The sequence below is a fragment of the Rousettus aegyptiacus genome, unplaced genomic scaffold (assembly GCF_014176215.1).
Source record: "Rousettus aegyptiacus isolate mRouAeg1 unplaced genomic scaffold, mRouAeg1.p scaffold_m13_p_2, whole genome shotgun sequence".
NCBI lineage: Eukaryota > Metazoa > Chordata > Mammalia > Chiroptera > Pteropodidae > Rousettus > Rousettus aegyptiacus.
Window position 1 is genome coordinate 92988330 of NW_023416295.1, and position 26683 is coordinate 93015012.

The 26683-nt window shown below is 35.4% G+C and overlaps 1 protein-coding gene and 1 pseudogene across 4 annotated transcripts in view; both read right to left on the reverse strand.

Moving 5' to 3' along the window:
- LOC107500474 (cat eye syndrome critical region protein 2) overlaps positions 1-26683 on the reverse strand; it is a 124796-nt gene that overhangs the window by 21566 nt on the left and 76547 nt on the right. For 3 of the 4 annotated variants that reach the window (XM_016125781.2, XM_016125763.2, XM_016125755.2), the window contains exons 3-8: positions 13794-13977; positions 12503-12642; positions 11687-11791; positions 9827-9876; positions 8700-8869; positions 3570-3653 (exon numbers count right to left, since the gene is read on the reverse strand). In XM_016125781.2, coding sequence (XP_015981267.2) covers positions 3570-3653; positions 8700-8869; positions 9827-9876; positions 11687-11791; positions 12503-12642; positions 13794-13977 — 733 coding nt within the window. The remainder of the gene's footprint in view (positions 1-3569; positions 3654-8699; positions 8870-9826; positions 9877-11686; positions 11792-12502; positions 12643-13793; positions 13978-26683) is intronic. The other variant, XM_016125774.2, reaches the window with a different exon arrangement.
- LOC118614226 lies at positions 9233-9351 on the reverse strand (annotated as a pseudogene).

Consider the following 26683-nt stretch of genomic DNA (forward strand, 5'->3'; position numbering starts at 1 on the left):
CCTCACATCTCTCAAGCCCCTTCCTCTTTCATCATGTATAATAATTCAGCAGTTGCCACCTGATGAATTTCCAACAATATTGTTTTAAATAAAATGTATTAGTCTATGGCCATGCCGCATCTCATCTGATCTCGGAAGCTAAGCAGGGATGGGCCTGGTTAGTACTTGGATGGGAGACCACCTAGGAAGACTGGGTGCTGTAGGCGTAAAAAAAAAAAAATGTATTCTACATATCTGAAAAAAAAAAATCTATGTTGTGCATCAAGAGTGTTTTAAAATTCCTCTGCTAATTTTCAGCAGTACAACACCCCAAGGTAAAGTAAGTGCTAACGAAAATATCACTAAAGGACAGGACTGGACTCAACCACCTGAAGACATTTTTGGTAGAGCTTTAAACTTTAGAAGTCTAATAGTTTAAACTTTAATATAAAAAACAAGTACAATCAATGAACAACCCCCACCCAAAATCTGAAGGTTAAAAAAAATCTGTCCTGTATTGTAATTTTTCTTTAAAAGGGGTCAGTTGCAAACGGGGTAGGGGCTGTTGTTTAAATGTTTTACAGATAAAAAAGAGGCCTGCTAGAATCAAGGAGAGTTTAATGGGAAGCTAATTAGAAACACTGCTTTATAATCCTCTGAAGGATTATAAACAGAACCTCTGGGTGAAGCAGTACCCAGGACTCCCCTTCCGAGTTTCCACCTCCCAAAGGCAGCTTACCGGACTCCCTGGGACCTTTGCCAACTTCAGCAGCACACTTGCCACGAGGCCACCACAAAGAGCTCCCTAGCAATGACAATGTCTAGAGGTTCCTAACAAAAATAATCACTGTAGCCCTAATCCGAGAGTTCAGAGATAGCTTCCCTTCACTAATATTTACCCCAGGAGTCACAATTAAAATACTTCTTGAGGCAATAAGACTGAGCTCCTACCAATATAGGTCATAAACCCTGCCTGTAAGGCTTTCAAGGCCTGAAAGTCTTCTGTTTAAACAAAAACACAAAACTCACACCACAATTAAGGTTTTTTCCCCAGTACGTTTGGTGCCATAACAGATATTCAGAATCTCTACAATACCATGGTTATCTGTACTAAAACTAAAAGGCAGAATTAAAAAACAAAACAACCCAATGCTAAGAAAACTTAAAAGAAATTTTAGTGTTAGAACCTAAGGTTTTGCTTGCAGCAATGAAGAGCCTTTATATCTGCAGCAAGACTACCATGCAATCTGATATGTAAATGAAGGCATTTGGAACTCAGCCCAGGACACTCATGAGAAAATAAGAAAGAGAGCTTTTAAGAAGGTGTTAACTTCAAGGTAATAAAGATAGTGGAGAAGACCCAGCAAGGCAAGATGAGCTACAAAGCCACTTGAGAACTATGGCTAGATACCAATTACCACAGGCCATTCCAAAACTAATAATTTCTAGGGGAAAGAAGAGACTTGGTAGATCAGAAATCAGTCATTATAGAACTGGCATTTCAAAGGTAATCAAATGTTAGGTAATAAACTCTTGGCCAGAACACATTCATGAGCTGAAAAAAAGAAGTAAAGGATAAATGCAAATATACTGAAGTAAATAAAAGATTATAAATCAGTTTTTTCCTTTCCATGGGTCAAGGTAGAATATACTTAATGACAGGATCTCTATAATGTACTATCATGTTGTCACTTCAATTTAAGAGTCATGAAAACACTGCTGGAAGGCCGTAAGGCGGCGCTGTACCATAACAGGCCAGTCAAAGACAGGGTCTGAAGTGAAATGCACTGTCTCCTAAGGTACAACTTTATATATGTAACCAATAAACTGTTTCAATATTCAATGAAACATAATCTTAAAAGCAGATAAATGGTTAAAAAGTGGACAGAATATGAGAACTGACCGTTACTTAGGCTTGAGAGTTAGATTAGCAGACAATGGTGAAAAACCTCTAGTAAAAGAAATGAGTGAACAGATTGGAGTCTTATAGATGCCAGCCACAAGTGCAGGAACCTTCACAGAATGCCAAGATGGAGTAAATTGGCTTTCTGGACACTTTCACTGCCTTTTCCTCATTCCTGGTTTCCTCCTTCCTTCCACTTTCCTATTTGACTTCCATCATCAAATACATCTTTACCAGTAATCTAGGTTCGTTAGGCCTCATTCCACTCTCAACTTGACAATGTTTAAATCTTAGTAAACAGAAACATCAATTTTGTCCCTTCCTACAAGTGCAATGGCAGAGTTATTTAGCTACTCTAAACTATGTTACATAATGAAAATACCCAAACATGTTGGCTCCTGAATGCTGCTTGAAACATTCTTTTATTAATACATAGTTGTTGCCCCAAACATTCTCTCTTCATCAAACATTCTATCTCAACTTACGCCTAATACTCATGTCTTCAGAGGACAGAGGGAACATTCAATATGAACTCCTAACATTTTCCTGCACCCTCGAAAGTTTGTTTCTTTAACTTAGCATAAGCGGGAGCAACTCTACTCCATGGCAGAGGCCTGCCTCAGAGGCACTTGATCTTCCCAGCATCAGCAACATCCTTTCTCCTTCTCATTAATGGACAACTTTTCATGTCCACGCTGTATCTTCAATTTAAAAATCAAATGGGAACCTGCACCACGCTCTCCTCAACTCTGCTTCCTCTTTACTTTTCATTTCTTTCATTACTATACATCTCAAAACCACAAATAACATAACTCGCCAGAACTCATCTTTTATTCACTACTGAACCTCTTGCAAGTTGACCATCAGACGTATTTTGAATGAACCCTCCCCCAAACGTTTTTCATCTTCTCTCCCATTCTAGACCTCCATTTCCAATAGCTGGGATTCTACTGCTATTTCTTGAAAGAACTATTGCTCATTGATTTCTTACCTTCCAGGTTCTTCCTTACAAAATTATTTATCATAGTGTGACCAGAGAGGTAACTTTCTAAAACAAAGATCTAATGACATAATGTACCTTCCTACAGCCTACCTATAAAAGATATAATAAGAGTAATAATCATGGGACTTCAAAATCTGATTCTTATAGTATTTTCTTCCACTGTGTATTACAACATATCTTATATGCCAGCTACATCCAAATATACACTGTTCTTTGACCATATTACATACTATTCTGGCTCTGTACTTTTTAAAAATATGACTCCCCCAGCCTCACTGTCCACCATCAAAATATTAGCCACACTACAAGTTTCAGGCAAAAGATAGTTCTCTCTGCCCCAATTCTCCCTTTGCCCAGTACTAATTCTTTCCATCTTTCATTCGTAAACTTCTTTTACATATATACATACATACATATATATATAAAATAGTATTTATTATTCTCATCTGCATTAAATATGGATATCACAGGAGACTATTAAGATCCAAGAGTTCGAACTCATGTCCTATTTTTATAATTCCTTCTCTTTCTAGAAATGCATCTTATGTGTAAGAATGTTCCATAAAGTTTGAAATTTTAAAAAATGACATAAAAGTTAATAAACATAGAAAAGAGTAAACAAAGTAAGATGGAACAATCCTTTTGAACGCTTAAAATTCCTTCCCTCTATTCTCATACACTCACCTCTCGCTTGATGGATTTGATGGACAGGTGGTCAGACATCCACCTAGGTTGCAACTCTGCCTTTGTGCGCTGTGGACGCTTTCCCTATGGTTAGAAGTGAGGAAAATAAAGGAAAAGACAGATTAGGGTGTTCTCAGCTACTGCTACTGCTGCCAGTAGAAGAATGGCCTTTAAAGCACACAGGTGATGGCTTTACTAAGATGAGGATCAAAGGTATCCTTAGGATAGTCAGTAAAAACAATCTTTGAGTTCAAGGTACCAAGCCAATTTATTCTTTAAAAAAAAAACAACCAAAAAACTTACAGACACCAAGTGTCTACTTTGTTACTGGTAAGAAACTTCTCTAAGTTTTTAAACATTTGAAAAAATATAAATTTCAAATTTATTAAAGGAAAGCCACGTTTTATCACCTTTAGGTGATGGGAATGGCTCTGAAAGAGGGCATTATGAGCAGCTGGAGGCAGACCTCCTATTAAAGGCAATTCAGTGGCAGTAGTGAGAAGAGTAGCTTAGAATTAAAGCATTAAGACAGTATGGGGAAGACTCAGGAGTAGGAATCAGAGAGCTTGCTAGAGAAGACTAGAGCTCTGAGAAAATTTAAGAGGCTTGAAAATGATTGTTATAGAAAATTTCAAAGAAGAAGTTTGGAGAACTCTGAAGCTCGGTAAATATTTTGAAGGCCGACATAAGGTTTAGAACTTTTATGGAATGAGCTGAATAGTGTCACTGTTAGACTAGTAAGAGGTGGTAAGCCAACGCCTCGCAGCTAAGATGGGTAATTTCTGTGGATTTGGTATCAGTATCAGTATTATTCAGGTTTGCTTTTGGCACCACTTAATGGAAAATCCTGAGACCTGGAGTCATCAACAAGGTAAAGGAACAAAGGGTAGAATAAACTCAATTAAATCCAATTTAAACACGCTGTAGTGGTGGTCAATTTAATGAGATGGAAGCTTTAGAAAGCTTTTCTGAGAAGGACTAGGCCTCAGTGCAATGCAGTCCCTTTTTCCACAGGAACTACTCAGCAGTTTCCTCAAGTATGTCTATGAACAACTCCTTTATATGCTTCAAAACCCCTGTAGGAAGAGCTCTTGAACTTTAAATATAGGTAAAAACTTACTATGGAACTCTCAAAGGAATTGTGGCAATTTATCTGCTAGTAGCTATAGAGGCCAATAACAGTTTGACTCCAAATCTGCCAAATTAATGTTACTAATGAGGAAAGTGGTATTCCTGATACAGAAGGTGAACTTATTTCCCTACATCCTTTGTTATCATCTTTTGCATGCATTATCTGTACCCTTAGTCAAACTGTTTGTTAAAAGACCTAACGTTTATAAGCCATCACAAATCACTGTTTGCAACACCAGCAAAAATACTTTTACTAGTCTGCATTTAAAACTTACCATAAAAGTTTAACTTTCATATGATCAAAGCAGGCCTTACCTTCTGATTTATTATTTCAAAGTTTACAAGGCTACCATCCTCCCAGTTTTATTCCATCTGCCTTACCTCTCCTCTGACCTGCAATTATTTTAAGAAATGTGCATTTCGTTTTCTACCAAAATTGCCTATCAGTTATCCATCGTCATAAACAAGGGAAAAGACCAAGTGCCTACACCAAGTGCTAAGTACTACTGTAGCTACACTGATATGGGTCCTTTAATTTTCACAAAAGCTTATATGAAGTTATAGCATTTCGATGTACTAATAAGAAATTTGAAATTCAGAGATATCAAGTAACTTATCCAAAAGGAACGCTAGATGGTGGCAGCAGCATAATTCAAAGAAGTTCAAAGAAAGGCTTATGAGTACCACTCTAACACCTAATCTTTTGTCACTGTCCCAGTTGTTCCGTGCCTCCTTTACATACTGTGTTTTAATACTGAATGTCTGTCTATTTGTAAGCAACACATTCTGTTTACCGATGTATGTTTCAATTTCACATTTGAATCACAGGCATTTTAAATTATTAGAATAAACCCCTTTAGGCCAATACAATTAGGATGCATAGTGGTAGTTTAACACAGTTAATCAAAGCAAGAATTTAAAAAATGTATATACTTCGAGTACTTATTTTAATGTATAAATATGTTGCCATTCACCAATCATTTGATGTAGGGCCCCACTGAAAGGAGTTTCCTATGATTCCTTCATATAAATCACCCTCTTATAAAACTTCCACCTGCTCTTCCAGTTTTTTTTTTTTTACATGGAAGTGAGATGTTAAGGACATCTGCAATCCAAAAACATAAAACCTTCAGCTAATTTTACACTCACCTTTTTAGAAGCAACTCATCTTGAATGATTTTAATAAAACCTTTTAATAGACCTTTTATGTTCATTTTATTGGTTTCATAATATTTAATTGCATAAATTCAGTAAAAGTAAAATAGATACAAACTAGTTTATAAAAATATTACGATTAACCACTGATGAACATATAACTCAATGGCTGAATGCTAAAATTGAGCAAAAATTGTGAAGAGATGATATATCTGTATTGCCCTGAGCAAATCATTTATGATAGCTTGGTTATTAAATGAAGGCCCTTTGAGAATGCTTCTAATGTGCTGATTTATTTGATAATACACGGTAGGGTAAGGCATACCACTGTTCCTGCCTTATAATATTTATATTAACCTGTTATTTTGGTAGCAAATTTTTACTACACTGGAATTTGGCTGAGGTTTTAATAAATTTCAATTGTCTTGGTGAATGCTGGCATGTACACTTATTCTTTCCTTCAGAAACAAAGTCTTAAAGTAGTATGTAAACCCTACTTTAAAAATATGTATCCCTATCTATGAATCATTTTGTCGCTTTTTCTTACTGACTATATACACCTCTGATTAAGGTCACGCCAAAATTTTGTTTTACTGCTGCAATAAATGGGTTTATTTTCAGTAGATTTTAAACTTTAGGATGCACAAAGAATAACCTGAACAGCTTCTACAACTGCAGAATACATATCATCTCCAATGGTTCTGATGGGGGTTGGGAACGGCACATGGGCAGGAATCTGAACTTTTAATAAGCATGCCAGGTGATTCTGATGCAGGAAGTCTAGTTACCCAGCACTATCACTAAATTCTAATTAATAGACTTTATAAGCAGATTTATATTCCTCCAGGCAAAACATTAAAAAAAAATCATCTTCTTCTTTTATATTAGATTACACTATACAAAACCTACAAGACAATAATATGAGTATTACAGAATTTAGGCTTAACTCTGATAGGTTATAAGGTATTATTTTTGGTGAAGAGATAGTTTGTACTTGTTAGTATTAAGAACTTAACATTTATATTACTGAACAAAGAGTGTATTTAAGATATTTATAGCTGAACAAACAGGGTACCTAATCCATTTCTTTTTTCACTTTTGAAATGTTTAGAAATTACCTTTTTTTGTTTAGAAAGTCGCACCTGTGACTAAATCCAAATGATTCTGGAGCTTTTGATGGGATCCTTTTGTGAAAACATCTTTCTTAATTACTTGGTCTGTTAAGGTTTTCTATTGAATAGTTTAGAGGCTCTTATTTTTGTGATCGACAACCCATTTTACTGAAGTTTGCAAATTTAGAACATTTTATGTCTTTGGAAATATCAAATTCATTATTTTTTCTTTTGGTTCCTAATTTTTAAGGTTCTTAAAAATTATATTTCTTATTTTAATTTTCTCTTCTGTTGTAAAGAATCAACTCTTGACAATTTTTGTATCAAAACCATCAATTTTATGCTTGTATTTTTTCTTATTTCCTCTGCCCCCCCAAATCTTAGGTTTACTATTATAGTAAAAATGAAGAAATTATAAAAGCTAATTAGATATGATTTATGATTTAATGTACCACCATTAGTCATATCAATATAGTTACACACATGGTCATGTAAGGTTATAAAACCATCACTGCGTTATAGCTATTTTACGAAAATTATGTTATGTATTATAAATTCCTGGATAAAGTGTCAGCGAGTTCCAGATGACAAAAACTAAATGTAATTATAGTATGAGGAATTAAGTATATCAATGAGGAAATGCAGATTCTTTTTCTCATCCATGAAAATGTTATTCCTGAGAAACTCTAAGTTCCTGCTATTAGCAAAAAGTGACTTACTAGAATTTTCCCTAGAGCATCAACTTGCTTAAAGGTTAGAAACATCATGAAATTCACAACAAATTAAGTAATTTATTTGTAATTTTGTACTTCCCTGGAGATACTACAGAAATAATTTATAAATATTTTCTCTTTAGATTTCATTGGCAGGTAGTCCAATTTTTCTGTCTTCTTAACATGTATTGGATTTATGGAAATGAAATAAGCAGACTAACTTATTACTAAGCATCCACCACGGAAAAGGCATTACATTAGGTGCTGTAGAAGTTAAAATGATGAGTAAGACACAGTCCTTTATCTAAAAAGCTTAAACAACTCACAATGGAAAGAAGCAAGGGATGAAGAAACATGTTAGCAGAGACAATCCTGAGACTGGGAGAAATAAGGGACAGCTCATGGAGATAATGACTTCTAGGTAGGGCTTTTGAGAAAGTAGTTTTTTAACAGGTAGAGAAGTAGAGGAATAAAGATGTTTGAAGAAGTCATGAATTAGAAAGTATATACTTGTAAACATAGGACGTGAAACTACGTGAAGTTGTAGTAAAGGGCAAGAAGAGCTGGCACTGGAGCTAAAAAGACAAATACTATTCAGAACTAGTTGTTTAATGGGTAAGAGACAGACAGTAAGATGATGGTAAAAAATATCTGTGTGGAGAGGTGGGGGGAGAGGCAGGCACCGGGTAAGAGGGTGACATGAACACAACTTAGGGGCTCAGGGAACGTTTTGTGAGCATTGTTATGGGAGAAGGAAAGCTTGTTGCAGACTATGAAGAGCCAATGGAAGTATTGGAGTGTGAGGGGGCCTGAGAAATTCTTAGGTAAGAACTCAATTATGTGGCCTGTAGTGAAGCAGAATGAGTGGGATGAGGTCCCATTTTAATACTCCAGATGAGAGAGAATGAAGGCTGTACCACTTCCAGGAGACAATAAATATATTCGACAACTAATCAATAATCCTTAAATAATACAGCTTTACAACTAATACAGAGGGGAGGAATCACCCCTTTGCATACCTTCTGGGCAATCATGTTGCAGATCTCTGGCAGGAAGTCCTCGCTGAGGAGCTTATAGAGCTGCCGTTCTCGAAGGGAGGTCCTCTCCCGAAAACTCTCAGTGACCTGTCTCCATTCTTCCTCCGTTTGGCACAGGAGCCACCAAGTACCTTGACCTGGCCCCTGGGACCCTGGAAAAGAAAGGAATGGTTTTATTAAACAGATTTAAGACCTTTTCCCCTATTTTTTTCATTTTTACACCCTGGGTCATGACCAAAACCAGGGATCAGAAAAAAAAGACTTATTACTTTTAAGGTTGACAATGCATACTTCTGATTATCCTGTTACTATCACTGTTTACAACTAATAGTGAAGACCGACTAAAGGTTATACAAACAGAACTATTATGATTTTCATAAGACAAATGTGAACATTCTAAAAATGGCTTAATGTATTTTATTTTTATTAATTTTTAGGTGAGGCCACCCTTGGTTGACCTCACAGACTACGAGAACCTTGTCAGCTTACAATCCCTTATTTTTTTTTATTTTTTACGCCTATCGCACCTGGTCTTCCTAGGTGGTCTCCCAACCAAGTACTAACCAGGCTGGATCCTGCTTAGCTTCTGAGATCAGATGGGATCGGGCTTGTTTAGGGTGGCATGGCCGTAGACAGGTTAAAACAGTTTTCACCTGAGCTTTTGAAGTCTTCCTCATTTCACTGATACTGAGATATTATGAACCAATATCTGCCACCCCTCAAATTATGTAATTGGGATTACGTAACTCAAATCTAGATAGGAAATCAGTATACTCCCTTACGCAGTTAAGCATTTTACATTGACAAGATAGTTCTCTGAGTAGTTGCTATCATCCAAATGTTTGGGTATCTATTATACTATGGCCAGGTAACAGATCTGTAGTGAAAAGGCCTACTCTTGATCTCAAGTTATTAGGTTAGAAGAAGAGATAGGCACAGGATAAAGTGCAAAGAAAAGAGAACTGAAGAAGGGCAAGGAAGCTAGTTAGATTGCCACTGCAATAATCCTAACTGCTGTATAACTGGAAAATGACAGTCACTATCATGATATAAAATCAATCACATTTACATAATCCCTTTCCAAAAACTCCAGCAGAGGAGGTCATTACCATTTCTTGTCTGTAGCTCAGATGCCAAGGAATTTTGTTCCTGCTTTTCACTGAAACACAGGAAAAGGAGGTAACAATTAAAAGATATGTCCAAAATTGTCTTATGTTTCCCCCATAAGGGAGACCCAACTAACTTAATAATACAAGGAGTGTGTGTATCAAGAAGGCAATGTTAGAAGGGATGACTCTATTGGAAAAAAAAAAGGCACACTAGGATGCAGGTGTGTTGGTATAGAGGGAAAACTGATACATGGGAACCCATTGTTACGGTACCATCACCAATCTTAGGAAAATACCAACTTGTAAAATGAGTTTTTTAAATCAGAGGAGTTAAGTGTTAACAGTTAAATGCCAAGGAAAAAAAGGACGGTAGAGATTCCAAAGTCCTCATGGCTGATTCAGGGCTATGCTGAAGATAGGTGTATTTAATGTAACCTCATAGAAGGTATAAGTTAAGAACACAAGAACAAGACTTGCTACTTACCTTATGACTTCAGGAAAGTTAATTAACAGTCCCATAAAATGGAGCTATTAATGATGCTTACCTCACAGGTATGTTAGGGAATAAACTGTAAAATACAGACATGCTCAGCACAATAGTGTTAAGGATCATTGTCCTTTGTATTTCTGAATCATTCTTGACATTCTCTGTAATCAATTACTTAAAGCAGTATTGTTCCAAAGAACTTTCTGTGAGAATAAAAAATGTTCTATGTTGTTGCTGTCCAATATGGGAGCCACGAGCCACATACTGAGCACTTGAAATATGGCTGGTATGACTGAGGAACTGGATTTTAAATTTTATTTAATTTTAAAAAATTTAAATACTGTATTGAATACAGAGCTCTAAAGAATAAAATCACCAGTAGAGGGTAGCACAAGTCCATGTATGCTTGTTAAAATGATTCTATATTCCCAACACTACAGTACTTTAATTTCACTTACAGGAAAATGGAGATAGGTATAAAATAGCTTTTTGAACATGAACAGAAGTACAGATTGCTAACAAAATCTAGAAATACATGTTGTGTGTACAGACATGATTTTAAGGTATTTCTCACAAACACTGGTTAAAAGAAAGTTACAATCTATAGTCAATTTTCTGGAAAGTGATAAGCTGATTCTTAAGCATAAAAAAAAAAAAAAATTCTGGTTATAGAGAGAAGCAGCAGTTTGGGCTCTGTTATTAGAATTTTTAAGAATGACCTAACTTCCACAGTTGCACAATGACAGATCTAATCCTTAAGTAAAAGTATATTTATATAGTATAGGTCAGATTCTGAAAACTTTCTTATTAAGATTCACATGATGGAATTTCCTAAAAGGTAATGACATATAAAATCTCTCAAATGAGAGATTTTACTTTAGGAAATTGTATTCTAAACAAAATAAAGTATGTTTGCTACTGAAATTAAACTCATCTATGATATATAATTCGTTTAAAATGCTGATAATTAGTCAACCATCACAGAATTAACTTGCTTGATGCTCCTATGAAAAAAACGTGTGGCATAACAAATTTTAAAAGTTAACACACAGAGTGAACCCATGCATGGTTTTCAGTCTGTTACACTGTCACATTCACTATCTTGTTTAATTTAATCATGATTACCATTAGTATCTCCACTGTCCAATAAAAATACAGGTATTTGCTAGAGGTTATGCAGCTAGGGCTTCCTGATTCCCTAGTGCACACTTGGTAATTTCACTAGCTTTTTAATCCAGGTCTCCATAATATTAATCCCATGTCCTTTCCTTGCCCATGAGTGAAAATTGAGGATGAAGGAGCAAGTGAAATTAAAGTCCCCTCTTTCAGCAAAGAGGGTCTATGACAGTCACAGACTAACAACATTTTCTTACTTTACTATAATCTCCTCCTGTAGTTTCTTCCGTTTTGGGGGTCTTCCTCTTCTTTTTCCTGTTTTCCCAGGAACACTTGAGATATTTTTTTGTCCTTCACTTTCCCTAAGAAATAGTAAATTAAATAGAAATGTTCTGTCATAGGATTGACATATATAAGCAGCTTATCTGGCCATGAGGATACTGAAAATGAGTAAATGCAGCAGTCACAGGGAAAGAGCAGCCTGACTTCCTGTCTTTCATTATTAGAGTATAGAACCAAGAAAAACCAACATTTGACAATATTAAAATATGAGTAAGACCTAACACTTTCCTAAGAGTACTGCTCCCAGCAATAAAATCTACATAAAACAAGATAGGAGGCTGCTATGAAAAGGAGGACTCTTCCTCATTTAGGAAGAGTTTAGCAAGGCTTATGTTTCAGACATTCTTTAAAAGTTTTTTCTTGTCTTATGCTGATGGAGATTATTAACTCTAGTAGAAAAAAGTTCTCAAGAATTGAGTATGAAAGAAAACTGTGGCAGTGAAATGACCACACTGCTAAGAAGAGCCTGCTGTGTGGAACAGTCCAGGCCAAGAGGAGCGGTGTTCCTTGAGAACCTCACAGCAAAACAGAATCTCTTGCTGTTTTGCTAGCAGAGGCTACAGTTCAATTCTTTTTAATTTTTGTATGAAATAACTCCCTGGCATTCTTTACAGTTATAGCCAATTCTTTTAAAGAGAAAAAATAATTTGTGCTGTAGAATTCTGATGAATTTCATTTTAATGACATTTTTTGGACAGTAGTTAATATAGCCCTGACCTTAAAGAAGGTACCTGCTCAAAGAGAGTTCTCTGTTGGATTTTCCTTGTACCGGGTCCTCCTTGTACATTCGAGTTCCATAGAAATACCAATACAGTGCCCCAGAATTGTCTTCACCTAATGGCTCCACGCGGAGACTGTCAGCATCCAGACCCTAGAGTCCAAGAACAGGGAAAAAGAGGTTTGGGGGAAATGGGGAACAAAACAGGAGAAGACTAAAATGAAGGTTCAAAATTTATACTTGGATATACCTCATATTTAAAGATGCCTAAGCATCATGTAATTTTCAATCAGGGCATATGAAACAGAATAAGTGGTACCTTCTTTGACGAACAGGATATGGACATATTTCAAATGCTTTCCATTCCTATCATAGTCCCCATTTCACCAAGAAAAGAGAAACCAAAGGGAATTTTGATGAACATATTATATATTTGGTTTGAATTTATTGTTATTTTATGTGTACACCTATAAAAGGATGGACAATTACAACACAGTGTCATGCGCTGTTCTGAAAGCTTTGTCCCAGGTGACCCTCTAGTGTAGCTTCATCATAACCTACAGCAACTTCTTATTCCAGCTGAGATCCAGCAACATAGCTCCCAATTTAGCCCAGGGTCGGACCTGGTTTGGCCTTCCCACTGCTATTAAAGTCCTTGAATTCTCAGCAAAGACTGTGCTTTAATTGCGCAATGATTTTTACACCGTGTCCATGAGTAGGGCTGCACTGAGAAGTCATCACACATTTAATCATTTCTGACTGAACAGGATTAGAAACTGACCTCCCCGTGAGTGAAAAGCAATAGCTCAAACCCTCCCTCTGAGATAGACTTCTAAAATAGATAACAATGCCTTCCTTCTTTGGCACATTTTTTGTAATGTGTATGTTTGGGTATAGCAGAAATTCAACTTCACTGGCATACATGGGTTAAAGTCCTTGGAGTTTTCGATAAATATTTAAATTATGCTGAATCAAATTTCAGACCGTGGGAAACAATTCAGTGGCTAATTTAGTTGTAATCTGGTCTATGACAGGGAGACTATATAGGTGACTCTGACTGTTCTGTTATCAGCTGGGACTCAGCACATGTTAAGGATACTAAACCAAAATAATATACAGTTGTATAAATGAATGGCTTGGATTCCCTTGGCTTGGCTACAGAGGTTTTGTTTCATATACATTGTTACTGTTGATCAAGAGTTCCAACACTAGCAACAGAAGCCAAACTCTGGCTTCTCTTAATAGTTTCAGATTTTACAACCTGGTCTTTTTTGCTCTAAGAAAACAGCCTGCCAGTTAAGCACCTTGAGAAGATCAAAGACATCATCCGCATCTAGCCGATAATCACAGAGGCGGTGCAGGATTTCTACACGGGTACGAAGAGGCAGGTCTTGGAAACTGGATTCTCTTAGAGGATTGGGTTTCCCTTCTTCCAGCTCCCAGCGGTAGTTTATGATGTCCTCTAGGTAGCTGTGGAAAGTCTGAGGCCTAACCAAATGGCCCCAAACAAAAAATACATTAATATAAAGCATACAGGATGGGTGGGATAGGAGGAGAGAAAACTGATGTTTGGACAGCTGACAAATCTTAAACTGAGAGCAGAAAATGAAAAAACAGTTAAATAGGAAGGATCTGAAAGCTCCTTACTGAAGCTTCATTGTTATTATACTATCTACTTGGACTTTATATTTTCAAATCCCTAAGAAGATAAACATGTTAGTTTTTCACAGAATAGATTGTTTTACTTTAAATCACAAACGACACATTCTGGTGAAATAGGTAAAAGTTTTACTAATCAATGGAATAGAATATGAAATTGAGGCAATAAGTCTTACCTTTGCTCATACAGTTAAAAAGAGACTATACAGATCAGGTGGATAGTCACTCCAAAATTAAACCCACGACTTAGATGGTAAACAAAAAAAAAAGAAATTCAATGTCTACCCAGCCTAATTAATTTACGTTTCAGATTAAGATGCAAAGGAAAAAATTCCTCCAGAACAAGTGTCCATTCCAATGAGCAACTATACTTTTACATTGTTTTGCATAAACTTTAGGGCAGATTACAAAATACTATAATCTAAATGTTGAAGATAGATTTTCTATATGAAACATTTAAGACAATTTGATGGCAACTTAATTTTTTTTTTTTTTTTTTGGTTAGTTTGACAACTCTACAACTGCATTCTGATTGGTACCTAAATGTGCCTTGTATATAATAATAAAATGTTTAATTGTTTAATGGTTGTTTTATATCTCAATTATTAAAGAATCTGGATATAATTTCACCCAATGGTTGATTTAAAAATTTTTTTCTCACTAAGCAAACAGGTCTTACAGGAGTTATATGTCAATATGATTTTTTAAAAAGGCATGCTACTATATTGATTTATAATTTACGGTAGTTATATTGAAAGAAAAAGTCAGAGGAAATATTCATGGGAAAAGATCAAAAGGGCCTTAGGCAAACAAGAAGTTAAACACTGTGCTTTTTCAAAGAGAGTAAAAATTTTATTTCCTTACTACTGGTACCTCAATTGGGGAAAATGTGGATGTATGTGCTTATCAAAATGCAGCATAATGCCTCTAAATATCAAGGCTCTCACAAATCTGATTTGATTGCAGCATTCGCATTCAAAGCATGAATGAGCACTGGCATATGAATACCTGCTTGGACCTTAGTGGGTTTGGACTGGCTTCCCCTCTCCATTGCCTGTGAAGCTGGTGCTGCCCCTTCAGAAGGGAGGAGTTGGGCAAAGAGCAGATCAAACTGGTGGTAAAAAGCAGATAGTGTGGCAATGGTGAATTTGAAAATAAAATGGGGTGTTTTTTCAAACTTGTCTTTTACCAGTGAGGAGTATGAAGATAACAATTTCTTTGGTAATAAATCCCTTGACCTACCATATACTTTCTAGAATTTGTAATATGCACCAAGTACCCCAAATAACGAGGCGTGTTTTTCCTGTAGTAAAATAAAATATGGAATTTATGACACTGAGGTCATCATTTAATCAGAAAATGATCCACCTTTGCTGGAGGATGCGGGAGGAGACAGGCTGGGCCAGACTAAGAACTTTCTTATTCTAATGTGAGGCGAAGGAAGTACAAGCACACCAACCCAGCAAACACTGTATGTGTACAGTGTTGTTTTTTTGTGCCTACAATTTGCCTGAAAGCCCCTACTTGTCTCAGAATTGCATGTTTGAGATTCCTTTCCAATTGCTCCTATTATCCTACTCAGTTTCAATTATGTCACTTTTGTTAACAGTTTTCTTAAGGCATCTCCATACCACCTTACCAAGGGGATATACTTGAGGGCTTAAATTTCAAGATAATTGATTTTCCTTGTATATTAACTTCTCATATAAATCTATATCCCTTTCTTTAAAAAACATCTAAAATTTAAGGGAGAAAAAACTTTTGAAGGCAATCTGGCCAAGGGTATTTGACACACAAAGCCTTCAGGAAGGCAAAAATCAAGCTAATGCTTTCTACTTAGCGGTTCTCCATCTTCTATAAGACATAAAGCTCTTTAAGAATCTAGTAAGATGATATATTCTTAGAAAAGTAAGCACGCACACAATTTTGTGTGAACTTTCATGATTTTACTACTTAAAGGAAGAAGAATATAGTGATACTATGCTGCTAAATACTGATAAAATGTTTTAAATTTCACAGGCTAGAGTTTAAATCGCCTGGAATATTCACTGATCCACTGACCTTGGTGCAATTTTCTCTTAATGATTTAAAACACCTCTTATCTTTCTGAAATTATTCAGAAGTACGATGAAACATTTAACTAGAACATGGTAACAAAAAGAACCAACTGGAAGTTCTGAGCACAACCAGGTCTCCTTTGTCTAAAAAAGGTTCCAAATACTTTTAAATGAGTAGCTCTTAATTACCCTTTTTTCCTTAGAGTAGTTCATGGTGGGGGGAGGTGGATAGAAAATGAATGGGAATAAATCACCTTTCCACTCTCAGAATCAGCCATTTCTCAGAACTCCCCAGAAAATTCCTCAGTGCGCCGCAGACACAACATGCACTGGGGAGACCAATGCTGACAGAATGGCATGCCCCGCGTAGAGGATGTTAATACAAGTCTCAGCTGGCTAGGGCTGGCAGAACTCTTGACTCTGCAGGGCAACAAATTTTAATATCTGCAAACTGTTTTAAAAGATCATAGATAAAAAAGAAGGTTCTTGAGTTCTCTGAGGCATGTATTAGTTCTGAGACATGGAAGGGTATCCATCCATAGTTTACTTGCAGGGGAGCAATTAAGGCATGGTATCATGGGCAGCACAATGAAGACCAAATGGAAAAACAACACTCTCCTATTTGCTATAGCTATTTGTGAAGCGAATGATACATGTATGCACAGTTAAGCCATATTTAACATGAGTACCAAACTGAGATAAAGATTTTTGTTCCAAGTGAAGCAACAAGTAAAGGGCTCTAAAAGGACATTCAATAAAGTGTTTGTTCTTAACGATCACAAAAAGACCCAGGCCAAAATAATTTAAATAATATTTCTTCTCTAGGGTTGTACGTGGTTGCCATGTCCAACATATCCAAAAGTCAATATGATAGTCAGGAAAAGTTAAAAATTGCAACTTCAAAGTTGTTAACTAAGATACCAAAAAAAGAGACTAATTAGGAAACACAAATGTAATATAGGTTTTACTTGTGCTTATGAATGTTTACGTAGGGTAACAAAGAAGTATTTTAAGTCAAGTGGAAATCAACATGTATTAATCTTTAAAAAGACAAAAGACTCTTTTCAACAGAAGCCAGATGGGACCTTAAATACTATTTGTTTGAATTGGAAGTCTGAAGTGCCAAGTGTTAAGGTTTGAGCAGGTACAGTAAGGACTGTCTGAATAGCTTCTGGATTTAAGGATGTACACTGCTAATCCTAGAACCTCTAAAACACACAAAGCCAACAGAGGAAATAAAGTGAAATACTTAATAAAAATAACCCGAAAGAAAGCAATGAAGGACCAACAGATGAACAGAAATCAGAAAGGAACACATGGAAGGTGCTCAACATGTCAACTGGGAAATGTAAACCATTACCACAATGAGGTATCACTTCACACACACCAAGGATAGCTAAAAACATAAAAAAATACAATAAATGCTGACTAGGAAGTAGAGAAACCAGAACCAGTATAAACTGATGGTGGAAATGTAAAATGGTGCAGACACTACGGAAAAGTTCAGCCACGTTGCTCAAAAAGTTAAACACAGAATTACTGTGTGATGCAATCATTCCATTTCTATGTACAGACCCAAGAGAAATGAACACATCCACTCAAGTGTGCACAAATATTCATACGTAGCAGCATAAGTCATAAAAGTTGAAACAGTGCAACTTTCCATTTATAAGACGTACACCCAGAATAGTCAAAGCTACCAAAATAGTAAGCATATTATTAGTTGCTCGGGATTGGCGACTGGACGTATGAGTCCCAGGCCTCACTGGTCACAGGTCTGGCTGTGATCCAGGCTCACGGCTAGGAACAGGACTCTAGGTTTAGAATGTTACATTAGTGTAGCAGGGCGCTTCCGCCTAAAATATGTAAACATACTTCAGTTTACTGTATCACGCATGTGTGGCTGAATGCCACCACTGTGCTCTGATGTGTGTGGCGCCCATAAGGTCCCCTGGGGAGCAGAAGGGGAGCGGAAGCAGAAGCGTGCTCCCCGCAATAGAACTGCACTCCCCGCAATAGAGTTGGTGCCTGCCATTTCATTCTCATGTTGGCCCCTTGTGTATTCTTCCAACTGGGTGTCTCACCATCAAAACCTTCCCTTCTTGATCAGCTAGCTCGACATTGACAAGAAGAAATAAGGAGTGACTGCTAATGAGTTTCAGGTGCCTTTTGGGGTGATAAAAATGTTTTAGAATTAGATAGTGGTGATGGCTCCACAATTTTGTGAATATACTAAAAAATAATGGATTGTACACTTAAAAACAACCTCACAAAAACAAGTGGAAAGCCAATCATATTAATAACTGCATTACATGTAAAGGAACTAAACGTCCCAACTGAAAAGCAGAAACTGTCAAGTTGAGTGAAAGAAAAAGCAAGAACCCAACTATAAGATATTGTCTTAAAATATATGACACAATTTAAATACGAAATTTAAAGTACAATTTAAATATAAAAATACAAACAGTAAAAGGATAGAAAATGACAGACCAGGCAGAATGAGCATAAGAAAACTGAATGGCTTTATTTAATACCAAAGCACGCCTGAAGACAAAGAGCTAATTCACCAGAAATACATAACAATGTATGTATCTAATATCAGGACACCAACTCACGAAACAAAAACTGACAACATTGAAAGGAGAAGCAGACAAACCCACAAGCATAGCCAGAGATTTTTAATATCTTTGTCATTAATTAATATACCAACTAGACAAAAGAGTCAATGAGGATACATGTCTCAAAAATACTACCAACCTGACATAATTGATATTTACAGAATACTATAAACAAATACTGCAGAACACATACATTTTAAGTGCATATGACACATTCTCTAAGATAAATCATATGTTGGGACATAAAATGAGTCTCAATAAGCCTCGAAACATTGAAATTTCATAAAGTATCTTATTTGAATGATGGAATTAAATTAGAAATCACTAATGTTATAAGATATCCAGAAATTAAATAACCTACTCTTAATTACCCATGGATCAAAGAAGAAATAAAATAAATTAGAACATGTTTTGAATGATACAGAAACCACAATATATCAAAATTTGTGGAATATAGCCAAGCTCTGCTAGGAAGGAAATGTATAGCTTTATATGCCTATATTGAAAAGAAAAAAGGCTTAATGGTACTATAACTTACCAAGAAAGAAGAGTAAACTAAAACCAAAGTAAATAATAAAGATGAGAAGTCAATAAAATAGAAGAAATCAGTAAAACAGAAGAGGCAAACAGTAGGTAAGGTAAAAAGGTGGTTCTTTAGTAAACATTTGAAAAAGCTGATAAACCTGTATAGAAAGAATGAATAAGGAGATAAAGCAAATTACAATATCAGGGATGAAAGATATTACTGTAGATCACACAGATATTAAAAGGATGAAAATATTATGAATAGCATTATGGAAATAAATTCAAAAACTTAAGTAAAATAGACAAATTCCTTGAAAAATGCCAAAAATGACTTAAGGAACAGAACACATGAACGACCTCAATCTATTCAAGTGAATCAATAATAATCAATCAAAAACTTGCACAAAGAAAACTACAAACCCAAAGGCTTTCAGTGGTGAGTTTTAACAAATATTAAAGAAAACGTCTTAAAGAAATTACACAAATTCTTTCAGTCAACAGGAGGGAACATTTCTCAACCCCTGTACCAAAACATAACGAAGATTTATAAGGAAAGAAAATTAGAAACCAATATTCCTCATAAACATATATGCAAAAATCCTCACCAAAATATCAACAAAACCAATTCAGCAATGTACAAAAGGGACAACGTTTCATCACACTTAATGATGAAAGACTGAGTACTTTCCAAGATCATAAAAAATATACTGAGTCTTAGGCAACACAGTTAAGATAGGAATAGTAGTATAAGGAATACGGAAGCGAATGAAGAAGCAAACCTATTTTTAATTACGGACTGCACAAAAAATTCCTCAAGAATCTGTAACAAAACCAGTAAATTCAGGAAGACTATAGGAACATGGTCAATATAGAAAAATCAAATCTATTTTATATATATTAACAATAAATAGCTGGAAAATAAAAAATTTTAAATAGTATTTACAATATCATCAAAAAATATAATACCTAGGAATAAATAGAAAGATACCCAATATCTTTACAATGAAAACTACAAAATATTGCTAAAATTGAAGATGATAAACAAATGAAGAGATACATATCATGTTCAAGGACTGAAAAATTCAATATTGTTCATGTCCATTCTCTCTTAGTAGGCTTTTTATTTTTTAGAGAAATTCCGGAAGGAAAAAAGCTGAGAAATTTGTATGAAAATGCGAAGAACTTATGAGTAGTCAGAACAATTAAAAACAAAAACAAAACAGCAGTGGTGAACTTACACCATTCAATTTCAAGACAATTTGGTACTTGAATAAACATGACACATGCAGATCAACGAAAGAAGGCAGTAAGAGTCCAGAAATAAACTCAACAAAAATGCTATTTGTAAAGAATAAAATGAACATTGATCTTTTACTGCACACCATATACAAATACTAACATCATAATGCCAACTGCAAAAACGTAAATCTATAAAACTAAAAGAAAATCTAGATGAAAATCTTGGCACTGAGATAGGTCCTGATTTCTTAAACAGAAAATAAAAAGTATGAAACATACTAGAAAAAAGTGATTAATTGGTATTTCAATGAAATTAAAACTTACCATTCTTTAAAATACACCATCAAACAGAGAGACAAGCTATACATCAGGAGAAAATATTAATAACTCATTATATATTTAGTCATCATGGAAACACAATTTAAATGCAAATTAAAACCATAATGAGTTACCATGTTACACATAACAGAATGAGTAAAATTTAAAACTGGGTAAAATTAAGAACAATGAATTAAGAACGACAAATATTGGCAAAGATGTAGAACAACTAGACTGTTCATATGTTGCTAAAAGAAGTATAAAGGTTGCAACTGCTTAGAAAACTGAGTTTGGCAGTTTCTTAAAATTAAACATACTCTTAACCATATGACCCAGCAATTCCCAAGAGAAATGAAAACATATGTCTACAAAAACATTTGTATGCAAATGTTCATAGCTGCTTTATTTGTTAACAGCCCCAAAATGAAAGATAAATTATGATATTTTTAAAAATATTGGAATACAATTTAGGTCCCCACCCCAAAAGAACAAACTACTGACACAAAGAGCACTATCACTGAATATCATACAAACATTATGCTGACTTAAAGAAGGTGGCTGTGAGAGTACATACTTTATACTCCCAATCATATGAAATTCTAGAATAAGGTAAAACATCTATAGTAATAAAAGTCAGGTCAGAGATTGCCTGGAGTGCAGTGTTTTGGGGGTGGTGGTAAACTTATTGCAAGGGTGCTGAGGCGATGGAAAAGTCCTATTATCTCAGGTAGGTGATGTCCAAAAAAAAAAAAAAAAAAAAAAACAGCCTGTACACTTAAATTCGGTATTTTATTGTATCTAAATAAAAAGTTTAAATGAACATATTTAACAGACACATTATACTTTCCAAAAATGTATATTTCTACAAAGAGCTGATGAGACTCCAAAATAAAAATTGTTTGTTTTTAAGTGACTTTAGTTTAGAGACTCTATTATGAGAATGTTAGATATATAATTAACCCTTTACCAACACAGATGCTTTCCTCAAAGCAACAAGGAGAGTCTCTAGAGCGTGTGAGAGCAAGATGGACTCTTATATAATGTTACATAATTGAAGGAGTGACACATACCATCACCGTTGTCAACATCTATTGGTCATGAGTAGGTCCTACCCACATTTTCAGGGAAGGGGGTCACACAAAGGCACAGAGGACCCAACAGGATCATGGTGCCTCCTCAGAGTGCAACTGCTATACCCATTAAGACACCACTTTCTTGGTAACAAAATGAACATACTCTTGAAAAAGTTTTGAACTGAGATTTTATTCTAATTGTCTCTCAGCCACAACAAGTTCTTAAACAAAATAAGTGAAACCAAGCCGAACCTAGTATTTGCCACTGAATCCAACTGCACTATTCAGAAAATTTTAGACATATGTGAGATCGAGCATCATGACAGACTGCATGGATGGAAATGAAAATCAGATGACCTGGGTACTTACACCAGTTTTGCTGCTTAACTTATTTTTCTCACAAGTAAAAAAAAACAAATTGCATTAGATATCTAAAGTTCTTTTCACTTCTAAAAATCCTTATTCTGTAGTGCAGATTCATTTGAGATTTGAAAAACCTTTTAAAGCAGAGGTCCACAGATACAATTCAGGTGGTCCATGAACTTCACTGAGAAAATATTTTCACCTAACCTGTAACTGAAATTTGATACTCCGTTCAATTATGATGTAGCCTCAAAATACAGTAATTTTAGTAGTATGTGTATTTTTCATCAAGACAGCAGATATTTTCGTATCGCATTACAGATAATGTAAATACTTTCAAATAACATTTACAATCATCAATACAAGAAGATTAAGATAGTAATCTTAAGAAATTAGGCTCTCTGCTAGTGCATGTCATTTAATGAGTTAATAAAGAAGCACACTGTATCAAATTTTATTTCTTTAATATTTTACTAACTATATTTCAGTATAATTGGGTTCTGTTGTTAATACATTTTGTGATTGCAAACCATATTCTTAGATGGGGTCCACGGACGGCATTATACTGTCAAAGATGTACACAGCACACACACAAAAATTGTTATTTTAGAGGAAAACTTTTTTAACATTTCTCTTTTAATTTATTTTACAGCAGGGAGCTATGGTTAAGAGAGGAAAGTCTAGGGTTAGACTGCTAGGGGCCAAGTTTGTCCTGTATCAATTACCAGCCATGTGACCTTGGGCAAGTTATTTGTACCTAACATGCCTTATCTTTTATAGATGGGTAAGACAACACTTTATATATTAGAGAGTTGTTATATGAATTAAATGAGAGTTCTTGAATGCATTTAGAGCAGTGCCTAGGACAGTAAGGACACACAGTTTGTTAGTATTTTTTCCACAAGCAAACACAGTATTATGTTGTCCTATAAGGGCACACAAATCTGTTTGGAAAATACAATTAAGAAAAAAAATGTGGGTTTCACGTGCCAGTTTAAAAGTTAGACTGAGTCAGTAGAACTAGAATAGTAACTTACTTAATTTTCTAAAAACAAGGGCTGACAAACTATGGCCCATAGGCCAAATCCAGCCTGAATGTGTACCTTTTTTTACAGTAAGAACTTTCTTAGCTCCACATAATAGGTAAGTCTTAGAACCAGAGAAGATAAAGCACTCATTTCTCCAAATTTCTTTCTTTAGGATGGGATAAAAGTAAAACTTCAGAGAATAATGAGCATGTATTCACTCTAAATGCATGTCAATACCAATGGTGGAACAAAATATCACTTTGGGCAATTCCTTTCAATGGAAAAAGTAAAATCCACTATTTATTGGTTTCTTGTCTGGGTACTCATTACACAGGTATATTCAGATTGGAAAAATTCATTGAGCTGTATAATTAAGAAAAGTGCACTTTTCTGTGTGTATTTCACACATCAACAATGAGAAGTTTTTTAAACGGTAAATAAAGCCTGAGCCTCACCCCAGTCCAATTAATTAAAAATGCTGGTGTTACCAGTTCCCAAACTCATTTCGTCATTCAGAAATATTTTGTTCTCTGTGTGCTTAACTTTTTTTTAACAAGTAAAAATTACTTGTTAAAGTTTGAGAAATGCTGGAACAATCACTTACCTCTCTGCCCCAGAAGCAAAGAGCAGGTTCTGTCTTTTATGGAAGAACTCTTCATTACTAGTGGCAGGACCTGTGCTGCCATACCCCACACACCCCACACAAAAGGATAATAGAGGGCACTGGGCTCCCTGGGCTCTTTTTGCTTTTCTGTCCTTCACATTTTCCCTCAATAGCAGAAAAGTCAAAGGAACACCGGCAGGCAAAGGGAAGGTAAAAAAAAACTCCATTCTCTCCTCCCCATTATAGCAAGCACTGAAATTTTTTTGACATTTGATTATTATTATTATTTTTTTTTAAAGGAGAAGTTAACTCCTCTTCTCAAAAGAAATCATTTAGGAGTAAGTGATACAGTGCTGTGATAAGGGGAAAACTGGTATTTATAAGAGCTGTTATAATTCAGCACGGTGGAAGGGAAGCAGGCAATCTCTGCAACCTCTCCCAAATACGGTCCTCTGAGCAGTCTACAAAGACAGAAGTAGAAAGGACAGAGAAGAAAAAACAAATGATAGAATGAAACAGGACATCTGCATGTAACTGATGAGCCAACATAGTTTTGATGAGATGGATACATTCTGAAGTATCTATTTTTACCTCTAGATATACATATACCTATGAAAAAAAGAAACCCAAGCAGTACATACATCTCATTCTGTGTCCCATCTTCAAGGAGGAAATGGGGATTTCTGCTCTATACCATACTAGGTGATATTTAAAATTTTCTTTTTATCTTGACAAAACAGATTAATGTTAAGAAGATAGAACCTGAGAAAGTCTGAGTTATAGGCCTAAAATTCAGATTCTATGACCCGTTCTTTCAATTCTTCATATTATCTTGCCTTAAGGGCATGATGACGTGGGAATTATTCATCTTTTGACTGGCTACATGACCTGATAAATTTTTGAATGTGTTTTGCTCCCTATCAAATTGGGACCTTACTAATCTATGAGATGTCATCTCTTCTTTATCATCTCATAAAACTGAAAAAATGAAATAAACCCAAGTGGAAATATAATGAGTGATGGAAAAAAGTTCCAACTAAGCTAACAATATTCCGTAGAGGTAGAACATCATTTTCAAATTAGTTGTTTTTATAGAAAATGTTATCAAAATAAGTATATACTTTTTCTATAATTTATAGTAGAGACTAATGGTAAATATGAGAGGAATAAAATTATACTAAGTTAGTTATAGCCATTTACCCAAACAAAGGGGCAAACCAAAACCTCTTGTCGATAATTCCAGCCACATGTAATTATCCAAAAATGAACTGGTTCTTGTACAAAGCCTATCAATATACACAGAATTTATAATATATTGTTAATAACTAAGTAAATGTGATTAGACGCAAGCTTAAAACTTAACCAATATTATTTAGCTCTGTAATGGAAGATACAGTAATTATAATAAAAGTCTGTATAACAGGCAGCTTTGAAGAGATCCCCCAAAATCATTTCTGCCTCCTGGTATTCATTCCCTTGTTCAATCCCTGTTCCCATATGAGGCAGAACTTGCCTGTGGCTTACTTTTAGTCAACAGACTATGTCAAAGGGATGTCACTCCCATGATTACAAGCATGTCATATAAGATCACCCTGGCAGACTAGAGGTTTTTCCTGCTAGCTGTAAAGACACAATAGCCATGTTGTGAGAGGGCCATGTGGTATGACTTCAGCTCTTCAATCAGACTGCCTACTTCTACTCTCACCATCACACACAAAAGACTCTAAGCTCCATAAGGGATAGGAGACGCTTCTGTCCTGCCAGTACACCTAGGGCAATGCAGAGCTGCAGAGGGTAGAGGAACATTCTCAGGCAAGAGTAAAACAGAATCACCTTTGAGGAAGAGAGCCTGACGAATTTTAAATGGGCATTTCTTTTGTCTATCTTCAACCAACACACCAACATAAGAAATGATCCAAGTATATAATGAAAAATTCAAGTATACAAACATTACAAATATGTGCAATAAACCTAAGAGATGTTGAATGTGAAGAATGATCAACAAAACAGCTTTTTACCTATCAGATTTGTCAAGGTGAGAGACACCAGGTCCAGTCAATTTTACCTTCTTAATATAGTCCTTCTCTCTGTCCAATTCTCTACTCTCTCATTTGATTAATTCATTAGCTCCTACCTGATGTTGTTTCCTCTTTTGCTCCCAAATGCTTATTTAAACACACAAATATCATCACTCCCCCGTTCTCCTTGTGTTTAGGATTATACCCCCAAATTCTTAACCCAGTGTACAAGGATGGTTAGGCTCCAGTTCCTATTGTGCTGTGGCTGTATTGAACTCCTTGAACTGAAATGCATGCAGGAGACAAACAGATAAAGAAAATAAGTGAAGTGGGCCCAAGTGAACATGATAGTTGATAAGGAACAATTAGCCTCAGCACGGAAGAGTAATAAGGAATGCTGGGGACTGAGGCAGATCAGAGCACACCATCTCATAGTGTCAGACCATTAGACGGTTTCTAAAAAATACAAATTGGGATTTTAAATATGAAATCTCATTTTAGATGTTAGCAACAAATCAGAATTTAACACTCAAGAGGTCAAGACTGTGCAGCTCAAACAAATCATGTTTCTGAACCACATGAGATCAATTACTAACTCTATAACCTCTAGGCTCTGTTTTAGGGTATCAAACCCTAGACAATCACTCTTACTACCTACAATTCTTTGGTTGGTTCATTCATTCACTCACTTA